Source organism: Urocitellus parryii, chromosome 14 (genome assembly GCF_045843805.1).
Source record: "Urocitellus parryii isolate mUroPar1 chromosome 14, mUroPar1.hap1, whole genome shotgun sequence".
Lineage (NCBI taxonomy): Eukaryota > Metazoa > Chordata > Mammalia > Rodentia > Sciuridae > Urocitellus > Urocitellus parryii.
Window position 1 is genome coordinate 23,983,007 of NC_135544.1, and position 14,549 is coordinate 23,997,555.

Below are 14,549 nucleotides of genomic sequence, written 5' to 3' on the forward strand. Positions count from 1 at the left end.
CAAAATGATCCGCTAATTAACTGGGATTATCAGACACAATGTGTCCAAGAAAATTATATTTTACCTTTATTATTATTCACTCCTAAAGACACAAATGTAGCTCTCCAAACAATTCCTAAGAAAACATTTGTGCACAAAACCCATCAAGTGTTTGTGTACCAAAAAGAGAAAACCCCCTTTCCCTAGCTCCCATCCTCAGTAACAAAATCCCCTCATTCACTACGGTCTAGGTACTGGGTATGTGCCAGGCACAAGGTGGTAGAACTACAAAAAAATGAAGGAGATAGTGACCTTGCCTTTGAAGAGCTCATAGTTCTGGACGGCGAGAAGAGATCTATAAACAAACAACTGTCAGAACAGAGTCTTCCGTGTGGATAAAGCACCCTGAAGGGCATAGGAAAAGTGAAATTCACTTGCATAAAAGATTTGGGCGAAACCCCCCTGAAGACGAGGTATTTTAGCTGGGACTTAAAACACGAGCAAACGATGAGGCAAGAATAGAAGGGTGGTAGAAAGAGGAGGAAGCACCGCAGGCAGAGAGGGCAACACGTGCAGGAGCAGTGGACAGAGGTCGAGTAAACCCGGGCCAGGGCCTGGAAAGGAGAAAGAGCAGCATGTGAGGAAGAGAGCTGGGGGCCTAGAGGCAAGGCAACCTGTTGGGCGGCCACTGCAGTATCATCTAGATAAGAAACTATGGAGCTTATATTAGAACAGTGGCAGCCGGAACGCTAGGGAAGGATGTAGTACTTAGGACTCAGACTGCCACACGGGCAGAGCATGGGGAAAGGAGGGTGATCATTCATTAGCTTGGGTGGAAAGTGAATCAGCAATGTCACCACAGGCCGAGTGAGGAATGGGTCTGAGTGAGGAAAGACTGCGGAGAATCTGGAAGCCTAAGAAGGTTTAATCACAGTGGACTGGCTCACCTAGAGGCAGCCCTAGAGGAAGAACACCACCTACAGCTTAGGAAGGAAAGGGCTAGGAGAATACACCTGTGAGTCATGGTTGTGTAGCATGGAGGTGAAACCAAGGGAATGGATGAGGAAACCCACTGACTGCAAGGCTATATAACAGGTAAATGCAGGTTTATCAGGCAAAAATGGAAAAATACTGCACCTGTTAAGTTAAGAAGACCAGAGGATACACACAGTAATAGGGATGCATCTTAAAAACATGATACTGTATGAATGAAGCCTGACACAAAAAAATGAGCATACTATGTATTTTCGTTCACCTGAAATTCTAGAAGAGACAGCACTAACCTATGTTGATAAAAAATAAGTATTTGCTTCTGAAGGATGGGGTGGTCCCCCTGAAATAGGGCACAAGGGATTTCCTGGGATCACAGAACTGTTCTATGTCTTGACAAGGATATAGGTTATATGAGAATATGTTTATCAAGTTGGACAGAATAACAGAAATGCTGCTGTATGTAAATTATACCTAAATTTTAAAACCAGAGCACAAAGCTGTATATATTCATCTAAACAAAAACAAGGAATTATGCAAATATAAAAGTTATAGTTGGATAGTGGAACTAGGGGCTATTTTCTTCTTGATTAAAAATTTTGTTTTCATATAAGTTTCTTAAATAATAAAGGAGCTTTAAAACCTCAAATGCCAATAATATTTATCAATTACTCAGGAAAATGTGAAGCATATTATAACCCCCACCCCCACCCCTTGCAGGAAGCAGGAAAGAATCTATATAATTTAGGGCTCTACTGTTTGAATATACTAGGAGAACACAAGATAGAGCAGAGACATTGGTGTAAAATCTCAAGGGGTCGCTGGAATGAGGGGAGCTCCACAGTTTCTTTCTGAGCTTTTTTGAAGAGTTATTGCAGAAGCAAATAGCCAATAGCCAATCATTCCATGAAGGTGTGTAGCTCAGATGGCAGAAACATGCAGGCTGCGGTGGAGGGAAGCTACCTTAGCTTGGTGGGGACAAGAGGAGGCATTAGATTCTCAAGGTCAAAAGCACAGCTCTACTTGGGCTTCAGTGCCTCTCAGTTTATGAGTTGTCTTTATTCTCTGCAGTGCATAGTAGTTTGGGAACCTGGTCTCTGTTTTCATAGAGAAAGTAAAGAAAATTCTCCCTGTTGGAGAGCGACACCAATGACCTCACATCATCTTGGAGGGAACGGTGGATACTGAGCTGATGAGGATGATGGCAGCTCTCTCTTCTTCAGTTTCCTGTCATGGGCCAGGTGCTATGCCATTGTTTCTTATATGTTACTATTTTATTCATGCTATACAATAGGCCAGAAAAATATCAACTTTCATATCACCAACAAAGAATCTGTACTCAAAGAAGTCAGGTAATGTCTAAGAATTGGAAGGACAAACTGCCAAGCTACTATCTCCACACATTAAACTCCACCATCAGGAGTCTAAGGAGCCTGTCCTGAGGTATTTCTGATAACATTTCATCTAATTACTATTCCTACCTACAGTATGGTTTATGCCCTTACAAAATGGCAAATGCGGTCAATCACTACCCAGCTGGAAAACTGCGTATATCTCAATACCTATTATTTAATGGCAGTTAACACTTGGTGGGAGACACTTTACAAAGTATCATTACCCCCTGTGATTCTCATAACCACCCTCAGGGCAGACAATCACTACTGCCATTTTACAGAGAATGAAACTGGGACAGCAGGGACAGACGTGACTTGCTCTAGGTCACTCAGCTACTACGGATTTGAACAAGGACACGTGACGACACAGTCCTTGCTTGGTGCTCTTCTCAACTGCCTCAAAATTTAAAACAAGCTTTAAGCTCTGTTATGTAAACCTATCATTTTCCATCTCAGTTCAGGCTAAAACCAACAATCCAACTGTGTGCTCTGAGATGTTCTTCCTGGACAGTTTATCACAAGTGTTTAAGGGATTATCTTCTCTTCCCTGACGGAACCAAACATTTTCCAAATTCTTTATGCTGCTACTTGAGCAGTTTTGCTGGATTCAACAGCAGCAATGACACATTCCCAGAGATGGACCTTGGGTGACAGGAGGATATGGCCAGGCTACCCACTGCATCCCGACACTCTGGCAGCAGAGGAACAGCACACCCGGACACTCTCTCCCAATTACAGATGGAAGGTGAGAGTGGGTACAAACTGATGGCTACTTCGTGACGATGTGATTGACTGGAGGTGTCGAGTACTGCACCCCAGTTTAAATTGCTTAATTGTGCCATCCACTAAAAGGCAAAAAGAGGATCCCCAATTCAAGAAGAGTGAATGAGCACAGTGTTCCGTTCTTGTTCCTCCTTGCCTTAAAGAGAGGTTGAAATGTGAAACACTAGGTAGGCTCAGCTCCACCTTCACTGGGGTACAATGAATGCTAAACACACAGAAAGGCCTCTTTCCTGATGTTCTAACTCTGTATCCATTACATTATTTAAGGCACAAATGCAAATTAAGGTGGCCATCTGTGTAAGCAAAAGGGCAGCAGTCAGGTAACATGGCAGGAAGCCCTCAGAAACGCCTCTCAGCTGTGGTTTCCCTGAATGCTTTCACGAGAACTGTCAAGTCTTTGGGGTTCTGAAGTTTCATTTGTCTTAAAATTACTTTCCCATAAAGGGTACTTCATGTACACAGCCTAAAACAAGGTCAAGACTGTTGCTCTGGCCAGATACTATGATCCAGGGAGTTAGCCAGGAGTTTGTCCTCCCTCCTCTTGGAGGGTGGAAAGAGAAAAGTAACATGAAGAGCAAGTCTTGACCCTCTAGGCTCTGCCCTTCAATTCTTGTCCTGGTTGGAGACTTGGCGTGGTGACAGTGGTTGTTTCAAAGAGTTTCGGTTCAGCAAATTAGACTGGCAATGCTTAAACTCTGGTCTTTTCCAAAGAGAAACGGGCAGATTCTCTTATATCTGGATGAGCATAATTTGCTCTTCTAGCTGTTACCTTTGCATTACTTATACTCATACCTACCCATGCTTCCAGTGGAGACGACTGCTGGCACACACAGAAAACTACGAAGGGCAAGGAAGGCAGCTTTTGGATGGACAGCTCCAGGCATGATTGGCGCTAAAGTAGGAAGCCAGTTCTCTAGGCTGAGGAGCCCCACAAACAGGGGATCCCTAAGCAGCCCAGCTCACTCTTACATAGTAGCCGAGGCAGAAAAGGCAGTATTGTCTCTATCCCATGAACCCTGAGGACCTCTAGGACAGACCTGAACTAAAATAGTCTTGCCTTGAACAGCAGGAGTGGGTGCTGAGCCATTCAGACATGGCTCCCTGTGGAGTTGGGCAATTATTCACCCTTAGCACTATCCAAATCCTAAGATCAAAATAGAATATGCCTTTTTCAGATGGATGGTCCTGACAAGCAGCATCCTTTTAACTGTAAACTCACTACTCACAAGCCATCCTTAGGAAGTGTAATGTAATTGCTGTTATCAAAGGGAATTTCCTCAATGTTCTTTCATATGAAAAGTGGTTCAGAAAAAGGAAAAAAAAAAAGATGATGGAATTATTTAACGGGAATTCAAGCGATTAAAAAAATTATTCTGTCTCTCTCTCTCTCTCTTCAGCAAGAGACATGTTTTGGTCATCAGAGGCTCTGCTAGGCTTTAGTGAGATCAGTGCCAGGAATTCTGTGAACTTGAGGTCAAGCTGCCAAGATTCAAAAGAAATGTCGATAGTAAGTGTTTGCACAGATACTGGAGTGGGAGAGCTGACAACCGCCAGCATGCAACTCCAGACACCATGCAGACAGGAAGTCCAAATTCTCCAACCTTCCCCTCACCCCATACAATGTAACACCACCACAAAAAAAGAAAAAGAAAAAAAAAAAGAAAAAAGAGGCTCTTACCTAGCTCTCCCCTGAGGTTCACAAGTTCTTGAGATAGGGTTTTGTGTTGTTTCAGTGCTTCCTCCCGCTGTGGAAAACACACATCAAGTTACTAATGTTTTCAAGAGGGTCCTTTTCAGTAAGGTACACATTTGTTATCACTAGGAAAACGAGACCCAAGATCGGGAAGCCAAGATGTGAATCATTTCAGCTAAACTGTGTGTGTTGTTTAAAACACACACACACACACACACACACACACAGAGATGTCGTTAGTTGTAAAGGAAATTCGTGTTTTAAAAATCTGTATTTTCTCAGGTTCTCGTGAAACTTTCCTTTGAGGAACTAACTGAATTGCTCATTTAAAAAAATATTTGCTTAGAGTCAATGCTTCTGGGCTGATCCATACAGCCTTTCAGCTAATGCATACTGTACTTAGGAGAAAACACATTCTCCTTCCCACGGGCAATAAAAGGCCTAATCAGTTTAAGATAAATATTTAATGTTCTAAACATAGGCATTTATATATACTTTGTCCTATATTTACAAATAAAAAAGTTTTGTTACAAGGGCAATCCTTTACTTCTAAATGAGACCAAAAAAAAAAAAAAAAGTTTGTTAAAAAGCTACAACAACAAAAAAGTAAGCATTTAAAGACAAACTAAAATTGAATTTATCCAGCTACACACGAGTTTTGAAAGATTATTATATCTTAGAGCAGCTATAATTCTAAATAGATGTTAAAGAAACGAAGCAAAAGAAACAGGCAGCTGTTTCAGCATTAAAAAGGCAACGATCAACTTTGCGATATACAGAATAATTTTTAAATTCCCCGCAGCAACTCGCACCAGTCACAGAGCCACACATACTTACACACAGTCATCAGACACAGTTCCTTACAAGGTGGATTCCCTACTATCAGGGCGTAACTAAGGAAGACGTACAATTTCCAAGCTCTGTGAAAATGCCCTCGCTAGGATCGCCCCAGAGGTAGCTCCCACCGCATCTTGATTGCAGTATTGCAGAGATCATAAGATCCAGCCTTTGCAGGCAAGAGTTGCTTGTCATTCAAAGCATTTCCCCGATTCCAGACACCCTCTGCCCTAGTCCCTGACATTCTTCCAGAAAAGCACTATAAACAAATACTAATTACCCTTGTTGCTGCACATGGAGAATAGAGGCACATTTTGCTGCTGGGGCAGCCCATTTTCCAGCTTCTGTCTCCAACTCCCCACCCCCTGCACTGTCCAAGAAGTGCACAGGTGGCTGTGCCACCCACCAGTCGGGCCTGCCTACATTCAAAGCTCTACCAGGAGGAGCGCCATTGGCCCTGGTGGCCTTCCTGAACGTCCTGCAGGTTACCGTATGCCTCAGACTCCTCTCTCCCCACAGAAGCTGATACTGCAGCTTCTGCCTTTGGCACAAGCAGCCTGTGATTACTTAAAGCCACAGCCCTTCATTTATGAAAAACGAGAGCCAGACATTAGACTGATCGATTGCCACTTACTTAAATATCAGCTGGGATGGTGGAAACAAAAACTGACCCTTCTGCATGGATAATGGAGTTATTTTTAGATTTGTGAGCCTCGTTACTCCCCTCTCTAATTGAGGTCATTAGATTATCACACTTGCTAATAAAGAAGGGAAACCTGTTCCTCAAAACCCATAAACTAAATGAGGTTATGAACTAGGTGAAGGGCAATGAAAGGGGCCATGTTGTGCTGTAGAATTTTACATGATGTTGTAAAATGAATGGGGTTTCTCTCAAAATTTGATTTGATTACATAGGACACAGACCATTGATGAATTTTTTTCCTCTTTTTCTATTGTTGCATTATACATAACAGTGGGATTTATTGTTACATTCTTGTACATGTGCACAATATGAGTTTAAAGTGTGCAGATTCAAGATTTTGAGGTCATTTCTATTTTATTACTTTTATTTTGCACTAGTCTCTCACAACACAGTTAAGGAAATTAACACTCCTATGAATGGATAACAGTGACCAAGACTGAAGAAACATTTTATTCATTGAGAACATTTTAGCCTTAACGGGATCCTAAATGCCTGAATTTTTAAAAATGTGGTATTATTTTGAAATAACCAATCAGTGATTCCAAGTTTTAAAAATAATAAATAGGGCTGTGGGTGTAGCTCAGTGGCAGAGGGCTTGCCTAGCACTAGAGTTCAATCCCCAGCACTGCAAATAAAAAAGTAATTGTTAGGAAAGCAATCAACTGGGATAATAATGGAAGAAATAATTTAAAATGTATATATAATTTTAAAAATATGTTCTTAATCTCAATTTCAGCCTTAATTTTGTTGGGTAATCTACTTTGGATAAACGGTAGTACGTTTTGTCCCTGATTATATTTATTAAGAAAGAGAAATACATAGTTACTATTAAACGTTGTAGAGTCTTCACAGACTGTGGAATGATACCTAATCACAAGAGTTCCAGGATTTGCTTCCTCAAAAGTACTTTTGTTTTTTTCCACATGACCCAAGAAATCTGGCAGACATGTGGGAGACAAGGGTCTTTTGTAAATTTCAGAATTAGCTGCAAAGTTTTTTCTCATTACTCTTGGGCATTATACCCATGAACTGACATGAACCAATTTCAAAATCAGAAGACAGCTTTATTAGATACCACAAGTGATCCTGAAGCAGTCAGGCAGGGGAATGAAGCTCTGGGAGTGGGCATCGCCCAGTGAGCCTGGGCTACACCCCCCTGAACTCAATCCCTTGCCTCATTTGGGTGGAACTTTCTTGAGTGTCTTCCCCTCAATAATATGGCTTAAGGCATGCTCGCTGTCGCTCTTGTCCTCCTCTCTTGCTTCCCTTGTGGGAGCTGGGGCCAATGAGACATCGCTGAACCCCAAGAAAAAGATATTTTCTCTGTCTCAGTGCCAACCCAATTCACCTGGAGTGACCCTGACTGATGAGTCACACGTGGTGGCACCCTCTCTGGATGCCTGACCTTCTTTACCTGTTACAGAAACCTTCTGGGAAGGCTAAATGCCAGTCAGCAGAGACACCATCCCCTACCCCAAATGTGCTTCTGAATTGGTTGGCAAGTTGTTACTCATTACCAATTAGCTAAGCATTTTTCATAGCACATGCTTTAAAAAAAAAATGTGAGAAATTTAAGGTCTTTGCCTTCAAGGCTCCTGGGTCCTGGGTGGAACTAAAATGTCCAGGCCCAACTCTTTGGTTATCAATCAAAACAGATGACCTCATCTGAGGGGAAGCAGTACAGGATAATGGAAAAACTGAAGGCTTTAAATATGATATTTATGTGAAATGCCAAACACAGGGCCCATACCATAACAGACACAAAAAATGTGTTCATTTCTGCCCGACTTCCTTGGTAGCTTGCCCTTTAAATGTATTCATCCTTTACTTGCTGATGATAAAATATATTTTGTCAGATTCTGATTCACTGTTTTTCTTCAGATATTCCCAGATCAGTGCTTACGTCTTAGCTAATGAACTCCAGATAACAGGTTTATTTAATTCTCTTGTTACTGTAACAGCAGACACATACACACACACACACACACACACACACACACACAGTGGAAAAAAACTAAAGGGGGAATCTGGATAGAAAAAAATGCTTTTATACTCATGCATTAAACATATGAAATGCTCCAAGAAAAAATATGGATTCACCATAATTTAATTAAGGGTCCCTGGGACACAGGCACTTAGTGTCTGGCTGTGGTCCCATCAGTGTGCCTGAATTCTGCTAGCTACTGAGGAGTATCAAAAGCACAGGATCTTGCAGGAAGGAAAAAAAAAAAAAAAAAGCCCACATCAGACAGCTCTGATGTGGCCATGTCTGACCTCCCCAAGGGCCACACAGTGAATTTGTCAGTATGGCTACTTTTTTTTTTTTTTTTTTTTTAATCTGAGGCAATTTTACTTAAAGTAGACTCCTAGCATCACTCAAGATTCATCTTTGTTTAGTTACTAGTCTAGGCTAAATTTGAAGGCACTTAAAATAAGAGATTGTGGGGAGGGGTAGAATTCACTCTTCTCTAGGTTTACCCAGAAACCTACACAGACCCTTTTAAAAAGACACTGGGAATACTACCATCACAATCTTGTTGGCTTTGGCTGTCAGTGTAGGATACTGTACAACCATTCCAGGATGAACCAAGAATGAGAACACACTGAAGATAATGGTGTGTATTCTGAGAAACAGAGGGTGTAACATAAGTTTCCAGAATGATGAGACATTGATTAGAACTTCTAACGAAGGTGTGATGGAATGTGTCTGCATTGTTGAATACACTTGCAACAGAAGGATAAGAGATAGTTCTGGGACTCAGTATAATCAACCCTTTTTACCCATAACCCAATGCTTCAAAATCATTTAGAAAAGATTAGTAATTGCAAGATATATATGTGCACATATACGTACACACACATATTTATACATATAAATATATATATTTGTACATACATATTCATACATATTTATATATACACACACAACATATGTGTATGCACACACACAATCTACAGGGTGAAGGGATTTTTTTTTTTTTTTTTAGTTGCTTAACTTTCCCTCTGGCTATGTCTTTCCAACTGTTTTATAACAGTACCTGTACATATTAGGCAATCAGTAAATATTTGCTGACTGAGTATGAAGAAAGAAGGAACAAAGGACATTTACATGAAAATTTCCTGTGTATCCTCCATCTGGGATTCCATACTCCTCATTCATTACTTCATTCACAAATACACTGTCTATCCCAGCTGCTGGGTGGGTAACTAATAATGAACTAGAGTCAGATCCTGCTCTCGGTAAGCTTCCTATCTTAAAAAGCACTAACTGGAAAACTAAATACAAAGAACCAAAGGGAAGTAGAAATGCTGCTGGAATCTAGAGGGTGAGCTGAATAGACAACTAGAAGGCTGAGGAGTCTTCACTATAGAGGGAACTCCTGAGCTTTGTTCAGTAGAGTCACAGTTACATAGGTGTCAGGACCCACATTTAGGTGTGAGCGAAATTCATATATGGTAAAAACATCCTTGGAACTCACTCATGGTTATGGACTATCCAAGCATTTCTCTGTAGGCCCAACCCAGTGAATTTTTAATCTAGTGTTGGATCTGCTCTTTCCACAACTGAGTACCTGATAAATTATTTGGCTTGTGTTTAAGAGCTAGGTTTTATAAGAAAAAAAAAAAGGATTTTAAAAAACTTTAGATCGAATATAATGGAGAAGGTTCATATCACAAGGGAGCGAAACTTGGGGCTTGAGAAGATGCCTGAAAAGCAGAGTCCTGTCTTTCATCTCGAATCACTCCTGGGCCTCTGAGGGACCTGGAAGACAGCATGGCCTTCTTCACTTAATTTGCATTTTTACTTTGGTTGTTTGCATAAAAAATTCTATAAATTAAATGCAGATGGTGATATGAGAATGTTGTTAAGGAAAAAAAAAAAAAAGTCCTGAACATGTGAGAAGGTTTCAGAGGGAGAGTAGCCACCCAGGAAGAGTATTTAAACCAAGGACGAAAAGGGATAGGACATTTTCAGTTCATAAAGTCCTAGCCATAAGTTTAAGTCCTGGTCCTCCTCTTGCTTACTGTCTGATATTACTTCACAACTCTATTCCTTAGTTTTCTTGACTGTAAATTCCAACTTACTGTGATTTTGATGATGATTTAATAAGGTAAGAAAGAATATCTGGTATCTTAGAAAATTTTCAACAAATGTTAAATCCCTCTCACTTTTCCTCCATTTTCCTAGTATGCTGCTGAGCACTGGCACTGCGAGGCTTACATTAAGAGGGCAGCTGGTGGGCTGGGGTTGTAGCTCAATGGTAAAGCTCTTGCCTTGCACATGTGAGGCCCTGGGTTCCATCCTCAGCACCACATAAAAACAAATAAATAAAAATAAAGATATTGTGTCCATTATAACTAAAATAAGTAAATATATATTTAAGTATATATATTTAATATATATATTTATATATATATATATATGGCAGCTGGTAATAAATTATAGATAACCTTACATTCCAACTTGTAAACCAGTTTTCCAAAACAAATATGATGTGCTGTGTAATTTAAAATTTTCTAGAAGCCACATCTTTAAAAAATTTAAACAGATGATATTTTACTCAATCTGAATATATATTTATCAATACCATTTTGACAGTCACTATAAAAATTAATAATGAGGCATTTTAGGTCCTTTCACTTCATTCTAAGTTTTAAAAATCCATATGTATTCACCACACATCTCAACTCAGATTGATTACATTACAAATGCTCAATGGCCTCCTAGAGGCTATCCTATTGGCCAGATCAGTTGTAGACAATGGAGATACGCCGGGGGATTTAATCAGCAGAATGGAAAGCTTTGGAACAATGAAGTTGGGAGTAGTGTTCGGGAGAGATTACAGGGGAGAAAGCTTACAGGCATAAAGGCTGGTTATGAAGTTGCTATCAGAACCAAGAGGACAGTTAGTTGCTCGGGGGCTGAACAAGGAGGACAATTGGTAGCAATGGCAAAGATGGGATGAAGGGGACAAACCCTGAGTTGAGAGCTCACAAGACCTCCTGACTGACTTATGTAGGAGATAAAGGAGAGAAGAGTTGAAGATGGTGCTGTTAAGCTGGATGCAGTAAAAACGAAATCACCAGTTTAACTCTGAATAGAAAAACCAAACGTTCCCTCTGTGGTTCCTAATTTATCCAACTTGGTTACACAAACTAATTCTTGAATTCCTTTCTTACATATTAAAGAGTACCCAAAACACAATATACTACCATAAGTAAAAAACTAGGTAAATGTCTTTACCTCCCCCTCAGGGGGCAAAAGATACACACGTATGTGTACACACACACACACACACACACGCACGCACGCACGAGGATGAGAATGCAGCTCAGTGGTAAAGTGCCTGCTCAGCATGTGCAAGGCCCTGGGCTGCATCTCAGGCAAAACACACACCCACCCACGCACACATATACACATAAAATATATCGTATATGTAATGTTTAGTAGCTTTATCTGTATAGCTTTTAATTAATATTGATATGGACATTATATATTTGAATAAAACCAATATCCATATTTATATAAAAGACAAAATTGCGAAATATTCATCAAATATTGGTCTAAACTGTTATCTAGTCTCGTAGCTCTTCAAAGGCACAGGCCAAGTCTTATTCACCTCTGTGTCCCCTCCCTAGGTGGGCATCCGCATGACAGTGGCCTCTGTATTAAGATCACTATGGGTTTACTGCGTTGAACTGACTTACAGAACGAAATTGAACAGTTTTCTTCTTTTGAGAAAGGAAGGTATCCACCTTTAAAACTGTGATTAAAACATATCTGAAGAACTATGTCTGCAATGTTCACTTAACAAATGTTCACTTAAACTTGGTTTCTCTATAAATTTTAACCAGTTCCTGAATTAACATCCCTGTAAGAATATCAGGGAAGAGTAAGTAAACAAAGAAAATCTGCTTTGCTTCTGACATACCACAGATTATTTTAGGAATGGATGGAAACTTTGAAGAGTCTCCAGATGTGATTCTGGGAGTTATCTCAAAAAGAGTTATCTGACCCATAAACATAATCAACCTCATTTTTGAAAGCATTAAATTAAGTGTGATATTGGAAAGCTGCATATAATTAGACAAAAAAAAATGAACTGGGAGGGGGCGCTTAATGCTATTATAGGTGCACTAAGAGTACCACAGGCAATTATCTTTTTTGAATATTGTCATCCTAATCAAGAGACTGGGGAGAAAAGGACATACAAAGAAAATGTTTCCATTCTAAATTTCAGGAGAGGAACTCGGGTATCAATTAAAAAGCAGAATTGGAGGAATTATACTGGATAGTTCCGCTCATTAACTCAGGCATATTCACAAGGGCATGTGCCCCCAATCTTCCCCCATTTTGCCCCACCCCTGCCTCAGTGAGCAAGATGACCCAGAGTGGAGGCCACCCTTCCTTACCTCGGACAGGAGGTGCTGGATCACAACCGTCAAGGCTTCAAACTTGACGTTACCACAGGAAAGAAGCTGTTTGAGCTGCAGGATAAATCCACTCTGATTTTCACATTTTGTTTTATATCGAGCCAATTCCAGTGTTTTTTCCGAGGACAGTACATCTGGAGATGTCTGTGTCTGGATGCATGAACTTCGGGGATTCTTTTGTCTGCCCTTTTCAACTGTGAAAGGAATTAATACAGGCACAAGGATGTGTGAGGTTAACTTTTCTAATCACCAACACATGGGTTCAAAAACAACTCGATAAGCCACAAAAATGCATTTATGTGATGTTTACACAAGGAACGCATATGGATGAGAATGGGGTTGATCAAAGATCTGGATGCTTAGAATTTGTAAATGCAGACTAAGGCTACAGTTGCTGACTTTTAAAGATTAGTTTGGAGCAGAGAACTATGCACATAAAACAAATACGTCTAGCAACCTAGACTTTAAAGATCTTTTCCTTCTCCTGTACATTTTGTACAAATGCCTCACTCTTGTCATATTATAGTGTCATATTATAGTCCAGAAGAACAAATTAACAGAAGAACAGAGAAACATGAAAGTTGGGTGGAAAATAATGTTGGCTTCATAGCTTTCAATTTGCAGTTAAATTGGTAGAGAAATCTGATAGTGACTACTATTCTGATTATATATGCTGAAAGCAAAACACAAATGACTGGACTTTAAAGATCTTTCCCTTCTCCTGTACGTCTTGTACAAATGCCTCACCCTTGCCGTGCTGATGGCCCGGTCATTTCAAAGATTTATACCGCAGATGTGCCATTTCTGAGTCTTTAATAAGTCAGCACTTAATTGAAAATCTACTCACATTTTGCCCCTTTAAGTCCACTGTTAAGAAGAGATATGTGCTTGACCATACTATTCCGTTTTCTACAAAAGGCGAGCTTCATTCTCCCCTCCCCCAGCAAGCAGCAATAAGGGCGGTGAGGTATTTTTTTTTTAAAGCACTTGCTAACACTACAAATCCACCTAAGATGTCACATTAAGTGATTCTTCACTTCCTATGCCATCCTGCCCCAGGGAATGACTCTATTTTAAATGAAAAACTGTTCAGTTTGGAACCATTCCAAATGTCCCAGTCACTTTAAATAATCTAACAGAATTGGAAAAACAGGAAGCAAGCAGCTTAGCTTCTTGAAACAAACAGGCCAAATGATCAAAACAAACCTAAATCTGAAGAAAAAAAAAAGACCCAAACAAACAAACGTTTCCTTAGCCCGACAGACATTCCATGGCATCTGCATTTTGTGGTCAACAAATTGAAGACAACTTGAAGCAGCCAGTGATTATTTTCTCTAATTTTTCAGGGAGAAGCAAACCACTACTGTGATTGTTTGAAGGAAAATAAACAAAGCACAACCTTGGTATTCATGTTCCAAGAACCAATGGCAAAATATACTCAATATACTTTTCAAGTATAAATCAGAAAAAAGGCTCTTATTTTCTGTGGTTTCTGTACATGGTTAAACAACTCACATTTGTATCAATACTTAATAATCCTTAGTTCTAAAATACTAAAATATCCATTGTGTTTTATTAATACTTGAAGAGAAGGGGAAACTATCCACAATTCTTTATTGGTAATAGGCTTTTTTTTTTTTTTTTTGATACTGGGGATATAACCCAGGGTGCATTATTATGGAGCTATATCCCCACCCTTTTTTATTTTGACACAGGATCTAGCTAAATTACTGAG

General features: G+C 39.9%; 1 protein-coding gene across 7 annotated transcripts in view; it reads right to left on the reverse strand.

Annotated features, from left to right (window-relative positions):
• The window catches only part of Mtus1 (microtubule associated scaffold protein 1), a 147,560-nt gene that overhangs the window by 19,933 nt on the left and 113,078 nt on the right, over positions 1-14,549 (reverse strand). For all 7 annotated transcript variants that reach the window (XM_077792687.1, XM_077792688.1, XM_077792690.1 and 4 more), the window contains 2 exons: positions 12,794-13,008; positions 4,825-4,891 (listed from right to left, as the gene is read on the reverse strand). In XM_077792687.1, the coding sequence (XP_077648813.1) occupies positions 4,825-4,891; positions 12,794-13,008 (282 nt within the window). The remainder of the gene's footprint in view (positions 1-4,824; positions 4,892-12,793; positions 13,009-14,549) is intronic.